This window comes from Tyto alba, unplaced genomic scaffold, assembly GCF_018691265.1.
Source record: "Tyto alba isolate M040663 unplaced genomic scaffold, T.alba_DEE_v4.0 Super-Scaffold_48, whole genome shotgun sequence".
NCBI classification, from domain to species: domain Eukaryota; kingdom Metazoa; phylum Chordata; class Aves; order Strigiformes; family Tytonidae; genus Tyto; species Tyto alba.
The window spans coordinates 15369658-15385472 of NW_024881324.1; the positions used below are offsets into that span (position 1 = coordinate 15369658).

At 39.9% G+C, this 15815-nt stretch overlaps 1 protein-coding gene across 3 annotated transcripts in view; it reads right to left on the minus strand.

The window, feature by feature from the left end:
• Positions 1-930: 930 nt before the first annotated feature.
• Positions 931-15815, minus strand: part of MYLK4 (myosin light chain kinase family member 4) — an 85076-nt gene continuing 70191 nt past the window's right edge. For 2 of the 3 annotated variants that reach the window (XM_032991969.2, XM_032991971.2), the window contains exons 8-15: positions 15674-15783; positions 14416-14557; positions 11960-12030; positions 11089-11217; positions 10421-10573; positions 9995-10067; positions 8331-8406; positions 931-6048 (exon numbers count right to left, since the gene is read on the minus strand). In XM_032991969.2, coding sequence (XP_032847860.1) covers positions 8359-8406; positions 9995-10067; positions 10421-10573; positions 11089-11217; positions 11960-12030; positions 14416-14557; positions 15674-15783 — 726 coding nt within the window. In that variant the 3' untranslated portion in view covers positions 931-6048; positions 8331-8358. The remainder of the gene's footprint in view (positions 6049-8330; positions 8407-9994; positions 10068-10420; positions 10574-11088; positions 11218-11959; positions 12031-14415; positions 14558-15673; positions 15784-15815) is intronic. The other variant, XM_032991970.2, reaches the window with a different exon arrangement.

The window sequence follows — 15815 nt, forward strand, 5'->3', positions numbered from 1 at the left end:
GTTAAAGCGGCTGGTGCTCTCAGGGCTGACGTGAGCGGGTGTAGAGGGGCAGCAGCGGCATGTCGGGCGCTCGGCTGTTGTAAAATTGTTCTCTGGTCTCTTCACTTCCTCCACCAAACCCAGCCAGCCGGACTGAGATGGCTTCGCTCCCTGTCGGCCAGGGGTGCTTACACCTGCAAAGCTCTGGCTCGTCAAATACAGGCTGGTATTAAATGGGAGCCTTCCTGTGTAAGGAGCCAAAGTTGCTCCTCAAGCATGGTGAATGTCTCAAGTGCTGCAACCAGAGTTGTGAGTAAACCACACAGAAAAAGGGCTACTTTTTCTAGTGCTAGTGAATATAGGCCAGTGCCAGGCAAAGGTTGCTTCCTGCTTTCTCACCCTGTAACTTTTTTTCTCAGTTTTTGCTCTCGCTCTTCATCTTTTTTCACTAGCCAGCCCAATTTAAGGCTGATTTAACTCTACAGGAAACAGTCCTGATTTCAGGCTGTTTTATTAGTCAGTGAAGTCCTAGATGAGGCAAGGTTAAAGTGTGTTCCCCAGAGAGCAATACTGAGTAACCAGCCAACAGTCCAAGTGTGACAGTTTAGGGAGAAAAGAGTGACACCAGGTCCCTTGAGTGACTGAGCACCAGACATTTCAGTAATCTTTTCTTTCCTCCCTAATGACCTGGTCTAAGGACTTGCAGCAAGATTGCAGCTGAAAGCACCTCAGGTCCTAGTTATCTGCAGAGAGAGCTCAGGCTTTCTTACAAGGGGGGAGTACAACCTGTGAGCCTGAGTGAACCTTCAATTTAGGTGCATTTGTTTCTGTGGAAATTTCTCATCTTTTATCTTCCTGTATCCAGAGACAGCAGTTGGGAAAAGGCCATGTTTCTTTCTATTGCCTACTAACATAAATGACAGGCACATGAAATACAGCAAACAAAAACCCTGGAGTAAACAAAATCAGCATTTATTCCTCAGTCATCTTTTTACAAGATTGCTTCATGTTTTTCACAAAAGAACACATACCAGAGATACATCAGTTAATCTACAAAACCAGATACGCAAGCCAAAGTGATATGGTACGTGAAACTCTACATGCTTCATCATTTAGTTCTCATATGCCTGTCATGTAAATTTAAGAGAAGTTGCTGTGGGGTACACAAACATTAGTTCTGCTGCACCAAAATGTGATCACTAACTCTAAAGACATAGCTAAACAACATATTTACAAAGTGTTATCTCTACCAGTCTTCATCTAAGATTTGAAACAGGTAGGCAGGTGTTCAGCTACCAAGCCTTCACGGAAGGTGAAACTGCTAATGTCACTGAACGGATTCATGCAGTGTTTAGTTTTATTCACACAAGACACAAGAGCAAGTATCTATTGGTGGTGATAAGAACAGTATGTGAAGAAGCGGCATCCTCTTGGAAGGAGTTTGGAGTGTCAGTGCTCACTCATCCATCACCGCTGTGGGTTTGACACTAGGCAAAACTTCAATCGTTATCACTTATTAAGAGTCCACAAGCTAAGGACTGCCCTGCTTGCTGGTGGGGCCAAGGGAAGGGAATGGGATGTCAGTGGAGAAGAGCCGACAAACACCTGCTTTTCCCACAGCTCCTGCTGGTGTGGGCCGTTTTGCTGAAGGAGGCTGTCAGTGAGTTGTAATATCAGCATTAAATTGAAGATGCTAAAATACCTTGACTCTTACTGCAGAAATTTTACCACTGCAGAAAAACTGGATCTTGATTGAGATTTCATAACTGTTAAAAAATTAAGATTATTTTTCTTTTTCCTGGTCAGGACTGGTGCAAAGCAGATTTTTTTGGCAGGGAGGCGAGGGCTAAACAAGGCTCCTGTGCTACTCACATCCCAAAAGGTGGACCAAGAACTTCCCTCATTTAATTCTGTGGAGCTGCACTGCTATTGCTGGTTGGAATCAAGTTATAGCAGAATTTAACTTAGGCTTTAACTTCATTCAGCTTTTGACATCAGAAGGAATATGAAAAAGAAATTAAGAAGTAGCTTCTGTTGTAATCTCCAGAGTGGATTGTCACAGATTGCTGACTGTGTATGCTGTGAGGGCACTCAGGGGAGCAGCTGGCTGCACGTATTCACAAACATGGATATGATAGCACAGACATCTTTCTGTGGTAAAGGTTTTTACGCATTTCATAGCCTCCTGGATGTTCAACATGCAAAAAGAGTTGGAAAGCCACTGGTGCCCCACCTTGAGTCATGTAACTTTGCTTCTGGTCCTGATGCTAATGTTAGACTATTCTAGTATACCTTGGGCAAAACTCTGAGATTTTCTCTAGCTGAGTCTCTCCACTGCATCTGTAGAAATGGGAATAGCAGCACCCTATTTTTTTTTAAGCACTAGGTGATAGCTATCTTTCAGTGCCCGGCAAGTAAAGTCATGCTTTTCTGAGTGCTGTTACATCTGAGACCCTGGGAAAATCTGTCAGTTACAGAGTGCCTTCCTCTTGCAGTGACCTCCCGCAGGTGACCCCGGCAGAACAGCCCCTATGCAACACCACCGCTACAGCCGCCTCTCCAGACAGAAAGCCCTCTGACTTTTGGCGGGCCAGCACGGAGTCTGTATGCAAACCTGGAGGTCAAATCATCACCCAGTGTAAAGCACTATGTTCCCATGATATGGCCTTTAATTTTCACGTCGGGAAGAATACACTGGTGTACACAGACCACACACTGCACCTTGACACTTTATCCCTTCCACCACACACCACTCTTGCAGGAGCTGCAGCCACCTCTGACCGTCGGTAGGCACACAGCTAAATGGAGTAACAACAGCTAGTAGGGCGCCTCTCACACCCAAACCTGCTCTCAAACACAGTAATTCACAGTTTCCAAAATGCAATCGCTTAAACCAGTACACTACAAAAACGATAATAAGCAAACTCACATAGATGCAGTTGACTTACTAGAACCTAGTTGACTTGTTATTACCTAGTAGAAAATAAATAATGATGTGTCAAAACAATAATTTAATACAGCAGTCTCTAGCTATTAGTCATTACAGAATGTATTTAAGAAAAACAGAACCAAAACCAAACTTGCACGCACACGCACGCACACACACACAAAACAGCATGCTGCTCAAAGTGCAGTGACACAGGATTAAAAAGCCTCTGAAAAGAAGCTGTGTCAAATTATTATTTAACTAAAATTACAACAGGCAGTAAAGATACAAACAAACATCTCTGCAGACATTTTTCTCAGGCACATTGCTATACATGTGATAATTACACAGCAGTATAATTTTTTTTTTCTTTGATAACGATAATGATCTTGGTAACGTGCCTCCCTTTTGGCTCCGTGCTGCAGAGCTAGAGTCTATGGGGTAATAACAAGAAGTACGCTTGGGATTTTTTCCCCCTCTGCTGGACGCCTGCAGGCCCATGCTCGTGCTTAACCCTGGGTGCCAAATGGCATCTTCTGTGACTGCAGAGACTCGCTCAGTCCAACCTCCTCCAACTGTCCTTATTTCAACCTCATCCCCCGCTACAGGAGCTGTTCCAAGGATGAAACAGTGGACCAGATAAGACTCGGGAGCGTGACCATCATTACCCATGTTAGCAAGAATGAAGGTTAAATCCCTTGAGTATATTAGCACACTGTCCTGTTGCACAAGCAAGGGGTTAGCGAGGTGCCCCCGCCTCAACTCATGCCTTCTGAAAGGGCCTAGCCTCCCAAAGCACAGGAAATATGTCAAGCTCTTCCACCCTCCCCAGTAACTCAGGTGTCCGTATTTCTGACAGAGCGCTTTATGGATGAACTCTGTGGATGGGTGTAACAGAGGCCACGTTCTCCTACGGCTCCTGGAGGATTTGTGGCTGACTCAATGCAATGCACTCTAACGCAGGGCTGTTCTTTATGGCACTAAGCTCTTAATTACTACTCAGATGTATATATCCACAAATGATAAATCCTCTTAATTCAACTGAGCAACAAAGCAGGTAAGACTGTAGTCACACTGTTATTGTAGTATAGTTAATAAGATTCAAAATAACATGCAATTTATTCATACCCATGTCAAATCTACCACAGGAAAAACAAAATCCCCAACCCAATCCTACAATACTGGCACTAAAGTGAATAATGAAATCTCGTCATTCCAAAGTGGTCTGCTGCATTTTAGTCTGATTACTGAGTTGTTTGCTGTACAAAAAAAGCTACAATATCTTCAAGGCAGTCAGAACTGGAGTGGGAACTCCAGCCCTAACAGAACGGTAGCTTTTCTATTTATTTTGCACAGACAAATATAAATAGTGACTAAAATTAAGCAGCCTAGTTTCTATCTAAAAGTCATATGCTTATTTTCTTGCTCTGAGACTGCTTAGTCTTTTCCCAAAGAAACTTCCATTTCTGCTAGTCAAAGTTTACTTTAGTTAAGACTACAGATAAGGATTGGAAGGTGGCAGTGCTCTATATGGTATCATAGTTACATGGTGAGTCATTGAGTGATAGTAGTAATGGGTCTCATGTATTTGCAGCAATTAGTACAACACATCAGTATTTCTTAGATTTCACAGCTGTAGGAGAGCCCTATTCATTTACAGGAGCAGTCTTAAGAGATCTACTACAATGTCTTTAAAACATTGGATCAAACTGGCTGTAGAGAATTCCATGGCCATGATGTCCCATTAATGGGACCCTTGTATTTCAATATGAGTGTTATCCAGGAAGGACAAAGGTATGAAAAACAATTAATTGGGTGGTGATGAATAATACTGGTTTGTCTTTATGTTGATCCCCTTTGAAAAAAGACATAATTTAAATATAAATACATATGAAATGTATAGATAAATATATAGAGATATCTATGTTAATATGTAGTTTGATCAGAACTGGATTAATCAGAGAAAATCTAAAGGTACCACAAAATGTCAGCATTATTTAATAAAATATTCACTATACTTTGCATTTATGTAGTTCTGAAACCAAGCAGTCAGAAAGCCATATACAGCAGGGAATAAGTCTCATTATTTTAACCTTACCTAGGCAACTAAGACTCAGATTCACTTAATGATGAGCCATACTCAAACAATCTCGGGTAAAGAAAGAATTCAGCTGTTCTGACTCCCAGATTTTTATCTAGTTAAGAATCAGAAAGGCTTGGGAGCAAGATAAGAAATTAAAACTTTAGCAGAACTGAGCTTTTTCATTTGGGCCTGTACCCAGAGGTCATAATGAGCATAGGATTGACTCTCCTCTTTGCCAATGGTCTTAATCAGTCCTATCAGCATCAAACACATTATCTCATATAAAATCACCCTCTGTTAAAATAACTCTGAATTATACTTGTATTTTGGAGAACAGAGTCTGCATGGGTACAAGTGAATAGTGCCTTGTTCTCTTTCTTATTTAATTAATCCAAGCGTATTTAAAGCGAACAGTAATTCATCAGGCTAAAAAATCCTAAAATGCATCATATCACAGTTGCAGCAAATTCACCTACGTGCAAGGAAAGCCTCATTTCTCACTTCCACTGGTGTTACATTAACATGGCTTCAACTTTGGTTGAGCTACTCCTTAGCTCATTTTAGTGTGACAGGAAAAACAAACTTCAAGTCTTCTGTATAAGGCAGCTTTAAATTGGCTGCATTTTTTTAAAAATTATTTGATTCCAGTGTCAAATCAACCTTGATTACAGATATAACACAGTGACAGACTGCCTTCTGAGCTGAGATGAGAAACAGCTAATTTAACCTGATAATTTGAACCTTAAGGAGCCTTTGATAAGTAAATGAGGATGTAAGACAAGATAGAGAAAGTTCATTATGAATCCAAGCTAATGTAACATTCCCAGATATGGACTACATGATGCTCCAAAAGAAACACCTTCCTGCAACTTGGAGAAATAATTTCCTTCTTTCAACAGCTGAATAGAGAAGAAGCAGCTCAGCAATGCCGGGGACTCGTCCTGCAACTAAAGTGCTGTTGGTCCATTTAGTAGAAGTCTCGGTCACGGCAGCAGGGTAAAGCACCAAGACTGCTGATATTTTCAAATCTCTTACCAGCAGTAACCACACAGCAGCTTTTCTGCAAAATAAACAAAACAAGAATCCAGTTAATTCAGCAGTAGAGTTTTTTATTTGGTTAAGCGTTCTAGGACAACCACATGGTGGTTTCTTTGTGCATAAGGAAAAGAAAGCAGCGCTGAAGCTTCTTGCTTACAAAGGGTTCTTGCAGCCACCTTGTTTGTAAGATGTTTTATACAATATTAAAAAGACAAGGCCTCTTTGTTAAGTGGAGAAATGGTCCTGGAGGTCTCTCCTGAAATGCGGATACTCTGTTTTTTTGCCTCTCTTGTCATACAGATCACAGCATGAACAGGCATGCTGCAAACCTCTCCATTTATTTGCGTTACCACTGCACGCATTTATAATGCCAGGTCTAAATCAACTGGCACTTGAGTGTATTATTTTGGGTTCGATGTGGTAACCATACTACTTGCCTGATAAAAATAGCTAAAGGGATTCTTTAAAAACAAAGCACTGCTATGACTTTAGATCCACTCATTAAGTAAACTCAAATAAACTCCAAAAAGAAAAACACACGCAGAGGAAATAACACTGCAAAAGCCAAAACCAGGTTTTCCTGCAAGTTAGCTCATGGGTAGGTTACTATGTTACAAAGCTATAAAAAGTTTATTTAAAAATAATTTTGACTGCTGTTGGACAGTCAATTTATCTCAAAGTTGATTTTGGTTGTAATAGAAAATTGGGTAATACAGTGCTTCCTGCATTAGAGAGGGAGAATTTTCACCATTTGGTTGCTGTGCAGTTAGTGGCTTGAAATGGGAAATACAGATAAAAACACTAGTCCTGTAACAGGTCAGGAAAATCTGTTGAGAAAACTACTACATAGAAGCACACAAGTGAGTGGACCAAAGCTTCCTGTAACCTGTCCCGACAGCAGTGAGTGGGGATGAACGCTGAGGATCACAAAGAGGTATTAATTCCCACTGGATTCCCACTACAGCGGTTGATGCTCAGACATTACCATATCGGGAAGTTATGTGGCTTCAGAGAGCAAGTAGGATATAATAACGGTATTGTAGCCCCCACTGACCTCCAGTGTACCATGGCAAGGCACCTTCAAGTCCCCGAGACAGCTCATTTAAAGATTGTTAACCTCTGTGTTACTACACTACACTGCATAAAATCTATTCTAATCTTACTTAGCCACAACAGAACAAAAATTTCAAATACTCTCTTTTTCACATGTTTCTGGACTAAACCTGTTGCAAACAAAACCCAGTACATCACTTTGCCCTACCAAGCAGATGATGGATGATGGCAACATTAAAAACTTGCTTGTGGTGAAAAGTGGACTACTTCTGTTTTGGCATCCTGGTTGTTACTCATGACACATGACTAAAAGGAAGTGGTTTTACAGTGTGCGTGTTCTCAGTCTCATTCACATCTTGACCCTCCACTGAGTTTTAACCAGAGATGCCCCCAGAACCTTTGAGTGGTTCCCATGGTCCTTCAACAGAGGCACCAACTTCTGTGGTAGCTGGCAAAAGTGGCTGTGGGAATTGGTGTACTGGTTTGTGGAGATGCCGAACCGCCTGAGGTAGCTTGATTTCAAAGTGGCTGAGCGAGTATGCCTTGGTCAGAGACCAGAGACAGAACATGAGAGCAGACTTGAGTCTCCCTGATCCCCTGGGGAAGGAACCAAGCCAGCCTGAGAACCACTAATGAAGTGTTTGTTAATGAAAGGCCAAAGACAGGGAGCCAGAAAAAAAGGACAGAGAGAGATGCTCTGTCAAAACTGTTTGGGTTGCTACAGGCTAAAGGGCACATAAGCACCCTGTCAGAACTCAGTCCTCAAAAGCGTGGAGCAGCTTCTTTTAGGGGACACCTTGCTTTCATTTCACCACAGTTAGCAGAGCTGCCCTGAGGGTCTGGCCCATGCCTCTGCTAAAAAGTAATTACTTTTCATATTTCTACCCTTTTTAAACCATACTCCTAACCACAGCATGAAAACCTGAAAGCTTTCAACACTGAAAAATTATTGGGTGAAATCCTGCCCCACGAGAGCCAGTGGGAGCATAACTATTCCCTCTAAAATGGCCAGGGTTTGCAGCACATATGGCTTCATGTATATGATTTTTTTTGCACATTGCTGTGACTTGGTGTAAGTGATAGGGCCAGTTTACATTTTGAATGCTTTCCAGACAACATCAGGGATGGTGGTGGTGAATACAGTTGGGACCATACACTTTGGACTATGCAAGGTTTTTGATCACCCACCAATCTCTTCCACAGGAGCTACAGTATTTAGGTCTGAAGAAACACACGGGACCTGAAACAAACCTTCCGTTTGGCAGTTCTTTCAGGGAGGTTATTGAGCCAGGGGTGCTTGGGACACACAGTCACCTTTAGCCTTCTTCTAAGGGAAAAGAAAAACAAAAAAAAAAAAAAAGAAAGGAAGAAAGATGCCATTATTGGAGCATTAATTGAAGATCAACCGCATCTTACATCTAGTTAAGGTAATGGCAGAACACTGCAACATCAGTAAGTTTAGTGAAGCTATTTTGCAAGGCACAAGAAGCATGAACAAAAAATACTGGGGGAGGAGCTATGAAGAACGACATGAGTTGTAAGGTTTCTATTAGGGTAGGGTTTCCTCAGAAGAAAACTGGTAATAGGAAGAAGTACAGCAGGTAAGCAGCCTGTGCTCTTGCAGTATTTGGAAAGAACAGCTTGTTCCCCAGGTTACAGGAATAGGAGTTTCACTGGAGCCCAACTAAAGGAGTCAAACTGTGTCCTATGAAACCCTCTGAAGAGATACTTAACCGTGACAAAATCTCTTACTTTTACTGTGTACACACACTTACAAATCTTCTAATAATCTCATCGGCACTGCTGTTCTGGGAGATTATAATGAAAACTAAATTTTAATGAAAATTATAATAATTTATTTGATCTAATTTTCCATTTTATACTACTTGTTATTCTTACTTTGTATGGCAGAAACATCTCACAAGGACAGAGCTGTCAGGACACTATTCAGTCCATCCTGACCAGAACCCACACCACCTCAAGAGCTACCAGTGCTTTATTATCATAATAATCTTTGCTCTTATTTTAATAAGATTTTGTTAATTAATAATTTGCAATGACGGCTGTAGTGCAAGAGGCACCTTGACATACACATCACAGGCAATACAGCAGTCATTTTATTTAACATAGAAATGCTTTGCCTGCGATGGAGGAAGTGAATGTTGCACTTCAAATGTTGTAAAACTTCTGAAACCTGCTCAAAATTATCCCTTCATGAACCACTGAACCACAGAGTGGTCTCACTTAGAATCATGCAACAGCAAGCTCATCAACAGTGTGAATCTCCCAAACTCAGTGACCACTTAACAGAGGAATAATCAAAATGCTTTAAAATCGTGTTGATCTTCCAGCTCAGCCAACTGAATTGTTTGTGTGAACAAACAACTGCTGCTTTTGGGTTGGCCACTAAGCTGGCTAGCCTCTAAGGGAAAGAAGGTGCTTAAATACAAAGGTACACACGGGGTGAGGTTTCAAGCTCTGTTGGGAAAGATATCCCTTGGGAAGAGGTAGGATGAAATCCAACAGCACTCACGGAGGACTTCAGGAAAGACTGAAAGGGTTTTCAAAGCAGGAAGCAGAATCATTCCCAGCTGGAAAACTCTTTTCATATGGTAATTCAGGGCTAATTTTGTAGTCTCATTTTGCTAAGAAATGGATCTACCCAGCAACACACAGAAATTGCGTGATCTTATATTTCTTTCCAGACATGCAAGAATTGATAGGCAAGGGTGAGCATGCAAATTACAACTGCTAAAAAAAAAGCAAGGGGACACACGTGGCTCACAGTGGAAAGAAATGCAGTAGCAAGGAAGACCCAGAAACCGTTAAGAAAAATGGCGAAGCAAATAGTGATGTGGCAACACAAGAAGGCAACAGCAGATCTACAATGCACAAGGATATTTAAATTTAGGGACCTGGAGTCTGCAGTGGAGCTTGTGGTCTGATAACCATGGGTGTTTTAAGGCAGCAGTTGCACTTATTCTCCAGCTAAAGGAAAACCAGAATGCTATTAAGTGTTTTTCCCAAAATCTTACAATTTAACAATTATCTCCTACAGGTCATGTGTTCTGCCATCATGCAATGCTGTCATTTCAGGACACTATGCCAGATGGCAGCTAATCCATGAAGTAAGTTTTGCTTCACATTAAAAATGCATTCAGGTAATTTCAGAGCATTTTATGGACATAACGAACACCATCAATAATGTGGCATTGCAATAGTCTACGTGGACATATAAAACTTAGATAAATCATGATAGTTCTGCAATGGAGCAGCACAAATGACACAGCTGTGACATGACGGCATGGAACACACATTTCAAAGACACAGGGATTATATACCATTTTTCCTTGATAAGAAGCTTTGAGATGAAATCTTTGGCCTGGTCAGAAACACCTTGAAATTCCTCATCTTCAAAATCCCAGCTACAGGACAGGATATTGTTGAGGGTCTCATTGTCATCATCCCCCAAAAAAGGAGACAATCCACTGAGGCTAAAGTAGAAAGAAATATGTTCAATACTCCTGGTCTTTTCCCCTTCCTGTACATGATTTTCAATGTGCCGCTTATGATCGTTCTGCCACTCCTGGCCTATCTTGCAACATGTTATTGTCTAAGAAATTCTCCAGACCATTCCTATTCTCTCTTCTGTTTACATGTTTAAATCATCACCCTTCTTCCCTAACAAACCAAGCATTACTGTCTTTCATGGTAGGTCATATTTTCATTAGCCCTCTGACCACTCTTGCACTGTCTACTGGGAACTTACCAAGCAGTCTACGTTATTCTAGAAGTGTGATGCTCACTCATGAGAGGTGTGCAATGGAGCAAATAATAAAAGTTCATGGTGATTGGAAAAGAAGTTGCTAAATATAGAATTTGGAAAGAAGCCTACATTTTCTATTTCAGATACAGATTTTGTCAGTCTTCCAGTATAACAACAAATTTGGATGACTGACACAGTTCAACCTAGAAACAGCTTATAAAGTAGATACTGAATCCTACTTACAGCATGTAAGCGATGACTCCTACACTCCACATGTCTGTAGGAAAGGAGACAAACTCATAATTCACAACTTCAGGAGCAAGAAATTCTGGAGTCCCAAAGTTAACTCGAAGTTTTTCCCTAGGTTTATATCTAGGAAATGGAAACATTAACAGAGTACCTCAATTACAACTCCAAAGCTGCATCATAAATTGTCTAGCACTTAGAGGGATTTCAGAAGCATACAGGAAATTCAGTAGGAAAACAAGGACAGAGAGTGGTACAAAGCGAAAATAAATATACTCATATACAGAACAAAAAATGTTGGCAAGCTTTATATCATACTTCAGGGCAAAACCCAACTGCTACACAAAGGAAGAATTTCAGATTTCAAGGACTCCTCAGAGCAGCTGTTATCATCCTTTTGGGACTTCTCCATATCATAGGCATGGAATTTTTAACCGGTAAATCATTCACTGAGGTTATGATACCTAATTAAACTACTAAGTGATATAGCATGGGATATATTGTAACAGCCCTTGATGGTCTCTTACACTCTCTTTTGAAGAATCCCATAACATCAGTGACAAGAGACCAGATAAGATGTGCCACTGGTTTTGTCCATTTTATCTGTTCTAAGACACTTATCTGCATTCTTAGTCAGAATCAGTCCTCTTCCAACCTTCTACCTGAAAAAAAGGCTTCAGAACAAAACCTTTTTACTCAGCTTCAAACATTCCTTATTAAAAGATATCCCTGGTTAAAAGAGACACATAATATTTGTCCTAAGAACAGTAGGAGACCATTATGTATCAAATGTGTCATTGTAGAGATGTAATACTTTTTTTCATTGTTTCCTAATTCATTTACGATTAGCAAGAACACATGCACGTACCTTCTTGCCAATCCAAAATCAATAATTTTTATTTGATTTGCTGCTCGGTTCACACACAGGATATTCTCAGGCTGCCAAGAGAAACCAAAAAACACTTTAATGAGAAAAAAAAGTATGAAAAACTGGGCTTTTAGCAAACTGTGGGGAGAAAAACACTAAAAACACAGCAAACATCTCATAAGCACCTTTTGCTTTCCTCCTTGTTCAGATTTCTCTGCAGGGGTACTCCCACTGCTATCACACAGCAGTTGGGGTCATGTGCTCTGTGCCTTGCAACTGCCTTTTCTTCTCCCTGGCTTTTCAATTTGACATAAGGCAGCAGTTTAGATAAAGAACTCATTAGGGGGAGAGGGACAGAGAATGCAGATTTCCGAAGAGGGATTCCAGGATGCTGGTACTGTGATTTTACAGACCTTAATAAACTGACACTGATTTTTGGTTTTGTTTTGTTTGTTTTTTTTTTTTTTAATTTGCTGGGCTTTGAAGTTTATCTTACAGCTTTAAGTTTCTGAGTTCACAAATGTTCTGGAAGTAACTGTCTGATTGGACACTGATACATTAAGCTAGTCACATCAACCTTATGCTTTTCTCAGATATTTTAGCAAAAGATAGGATACACAGGTTAAATCCCTCTGGGTTGTCATAGGGCCAAATGCTGTTCTTCATTTCTCTGGCAGGAATCCATTAACTTCCTAGAATTACTCCAATTTCATACAGAAGGGACTAAGAACAGAATTTGGCCAATTGTCTTTGAAATGTAAATACCTAAAATACATTCTCATATTCACTGCCAGCAGTTTTATAGCTACTCTGTCTTGTTGCTCGTTGAGTCCTCTTTGAAACAAAACAGCCCTCAACACTTAAAACATTAGTTAACCTTTGTCACCATTACTAATTCATTTTACATGTAGGACTTTTAAACACCATATGTCCATAGTTTCTGAGGTCCTGGATGATTATGGTCAGGACGATTTTCTTTCAATTTCAAGCTTTCTTCCCTGAACTCATTTGTTACTGCCAGCAGTCTATGAACAAGCAAAACAGAATGGAGAAGCCATGGCTGGCAAGCACATGAAAAGAAGTCTCTGGGAAGAATTTCTTGGATGGTATATGCATCTTTTTGTCAGCAGTTTGACCTCATATTAAAACTGTGCCATCTGCAAGAACATAATTAGTATGTCCCAAAGAACAGTGCAAACTTCTGCTTGTCAGGTTTCTAGGTAACTGGATGTTTATAAAGGGAGAGAAAAGTGAGTCTTGTCATTGATTAGCAACTGAAGCAGGTCCTAACAAGCATCTGCTCATTTGCTTAACCACTGCAAAAAATATATACACTAACAACATTAAAGATGTACTATATTAACTCAGTTATTACAAGCCAAAACCAGCAGCCGTAATAAAAATCTCACCAAAGAGAAAACCATCCTGTGCACTTTTTGTTTCTTTTTGCTTTGTTGCAAAGCTCAGGGATCACTAGGAAGCTTTATAGCCAGTCATAAAACTAAAGACATCATCCCATTTTATTCCTGCACTAAACAGAAGTAAGAAATGAATCTATTATTTGATAAAAACTTAGGTTAAGGCAGAAAGAACCAACTCAAATGTACAGTCTAATGAAAAATACCTTTACAACAAATGTTTTCTAAGGGGTGACAGTTAACCATTAGCAGTCAAACAGAGTAAGAATGTGTATTTGGTGGATTTGTTTTTAGAAAGAGGTGAGGGGTCTTTTTGTGTATATAGTTGAATAGTCCAGATAAATAAGCAAGTACATGGCAGAGAATCTGCCACCCTTCTCTGGGCTTTCAGCTGTGCTACTGCCTAACCCAACACAGACATACCGTATTTGTTACATCAGCCACTAACTATTTTTATTGTTTCATTTTGGCAAGCACATTTTAATTTATTTTCCCTTAAGCTGGCTATCTATTGATGCCTCTTCATGACCACAACAGTGTAGCGTAGTCGTCAGAAAGATGTGCAGTGTTTTCACTGATCGTGAATGACCCTTGAATTTAGTTCCGCTCATTCATACCTTTGTTTTTGCATGATAAAAAATAGGGATAATTGCTACCCCATGGCTGATGGGTAAAACAGAGCTCCTGTGCAGTTGAATTAATTAGTATTTGCACAATATCTAGAGATTCAAATATCAAAATTGAAAATAGCAAGATACTTGTAGTCAGCTGCTGCCTTCCTGTAAATTCTGTCTGTGGAAAATTCAAGCACTAGGAGGCTTGATGACATATGACTACAATTCTCATCTAATTTACTTACTCCTGGAGTAATTTAACTGATCTCAATTCAATTAAAGTAAATACACATTGGTCTAAGGAAAACAAAATAGGGCCCTTTGTTGTTTCTGCCATGGGAACCTGCTAAGCTGTACAGCGTACCACTAAGAATAAGAATTTTTGAAGCTGTCATAGCACAAAACATACATCTTAATTCTCTACCTTGAGATCCAAATGAAGAATGTACATTTGGTGCATGTACTGAATTCCCTCGCAGATCTGTTTTATGAACAAGATAGTATCCATCTCTGTCAAATTGCAGTTTTCATCAATAATTCGGTCAAATAACTCTCCTCCTTCCACACTGATGAGAGAAATACAATAAAGTGGCGACCAAGTCCAAATCCAATCCCATGCAGCTAGAGTAATATAGAATCTATGCAATTGACTGTTTTAATCATTCACTGTCAAGTTCATTAAGGTGGGTCTACACTATGAGCTTGTACTCTGTTCTGAACTTTCCAAGAACTGGGTTCTGATACATACGGGCCTGAACTTCTTCAAGGTCTGAGAGTCTCCCATCCACTGATAAGTAAGAAAGTCTTGAAAATTGAACCTTATGCTGTCTTGAGTAGTCATTTTGTACGAGTGAAATTAATTAAGTCACACAGAAACCCAAGAAAATGTACTGGAGAATCTGCATTTAAATCTGCAGTCTCTTCTCTCGGAGGTTAAGAAGGACATGATCCAAATTTTCAATTTGAAACTGTCTAAAGTCAACAGTAATGACTTCTTAATTTCCTATCACATTTCAGAATACCTCCAGTCTACCCATTCACAGCTCCACAGACATTTACCTTTTGTGATATGCTAATCATGTAGACCAAATTCAGAGGACTATCTGAGAATGTCCAGAATAGCCAAACTCACATAACTTTGAACCTTCTGCCATGCTTTTCAATGTTTCAGTTATACCCTTTATGGCTTTCTTAAGACAACATCTGCTTAACTTGACTTTAAGGCAGCTATTTTGTGCCTAATTAGCCTGATAATCCAGCATACAAAACAGGTTTATCCATTCAGGCATCCAGTATAAGGATTAGGCACAACACATACAGATGGCTCATCTTTGGTTAAGATGTCTTCTCATTTGCCTCACAGAACTGGAGATACTCTGAGAGGTCTGTTTCTTAGCTGACACAAGTTAAAATTTAAATTTAAGAGAAGATATGTAACACAGCTCTATCTTCAAATGGAGCAATGGATTTACAGCACCAGGAATTTGTCATATTACTGGAAAAAATACATAACTGGCAGCATGGGAAAACTTTTATCTTAAATTCAATTTTTTTTACTGTTGTTCTTCTTTCATATGTTCTTTCCACCAGAAAGAAATTATGTTTCTAATTTCAGGAGAAAGTAAGATGGAAATGGATAATTCTAGTAAAAGACAGAAAGAGAAAGAAAAGAACACACTTACTATTCCATGACTAGTACAATGTCATTTTTTGATTCAAAGGCATCATATAGCTGGATGAGGTTCACATGATTCAGCTGGTTCATGACATTTATTTCATTCTTTACTTCATCCTGTAAAGAATCATGAGTACTGTTACAGAAGA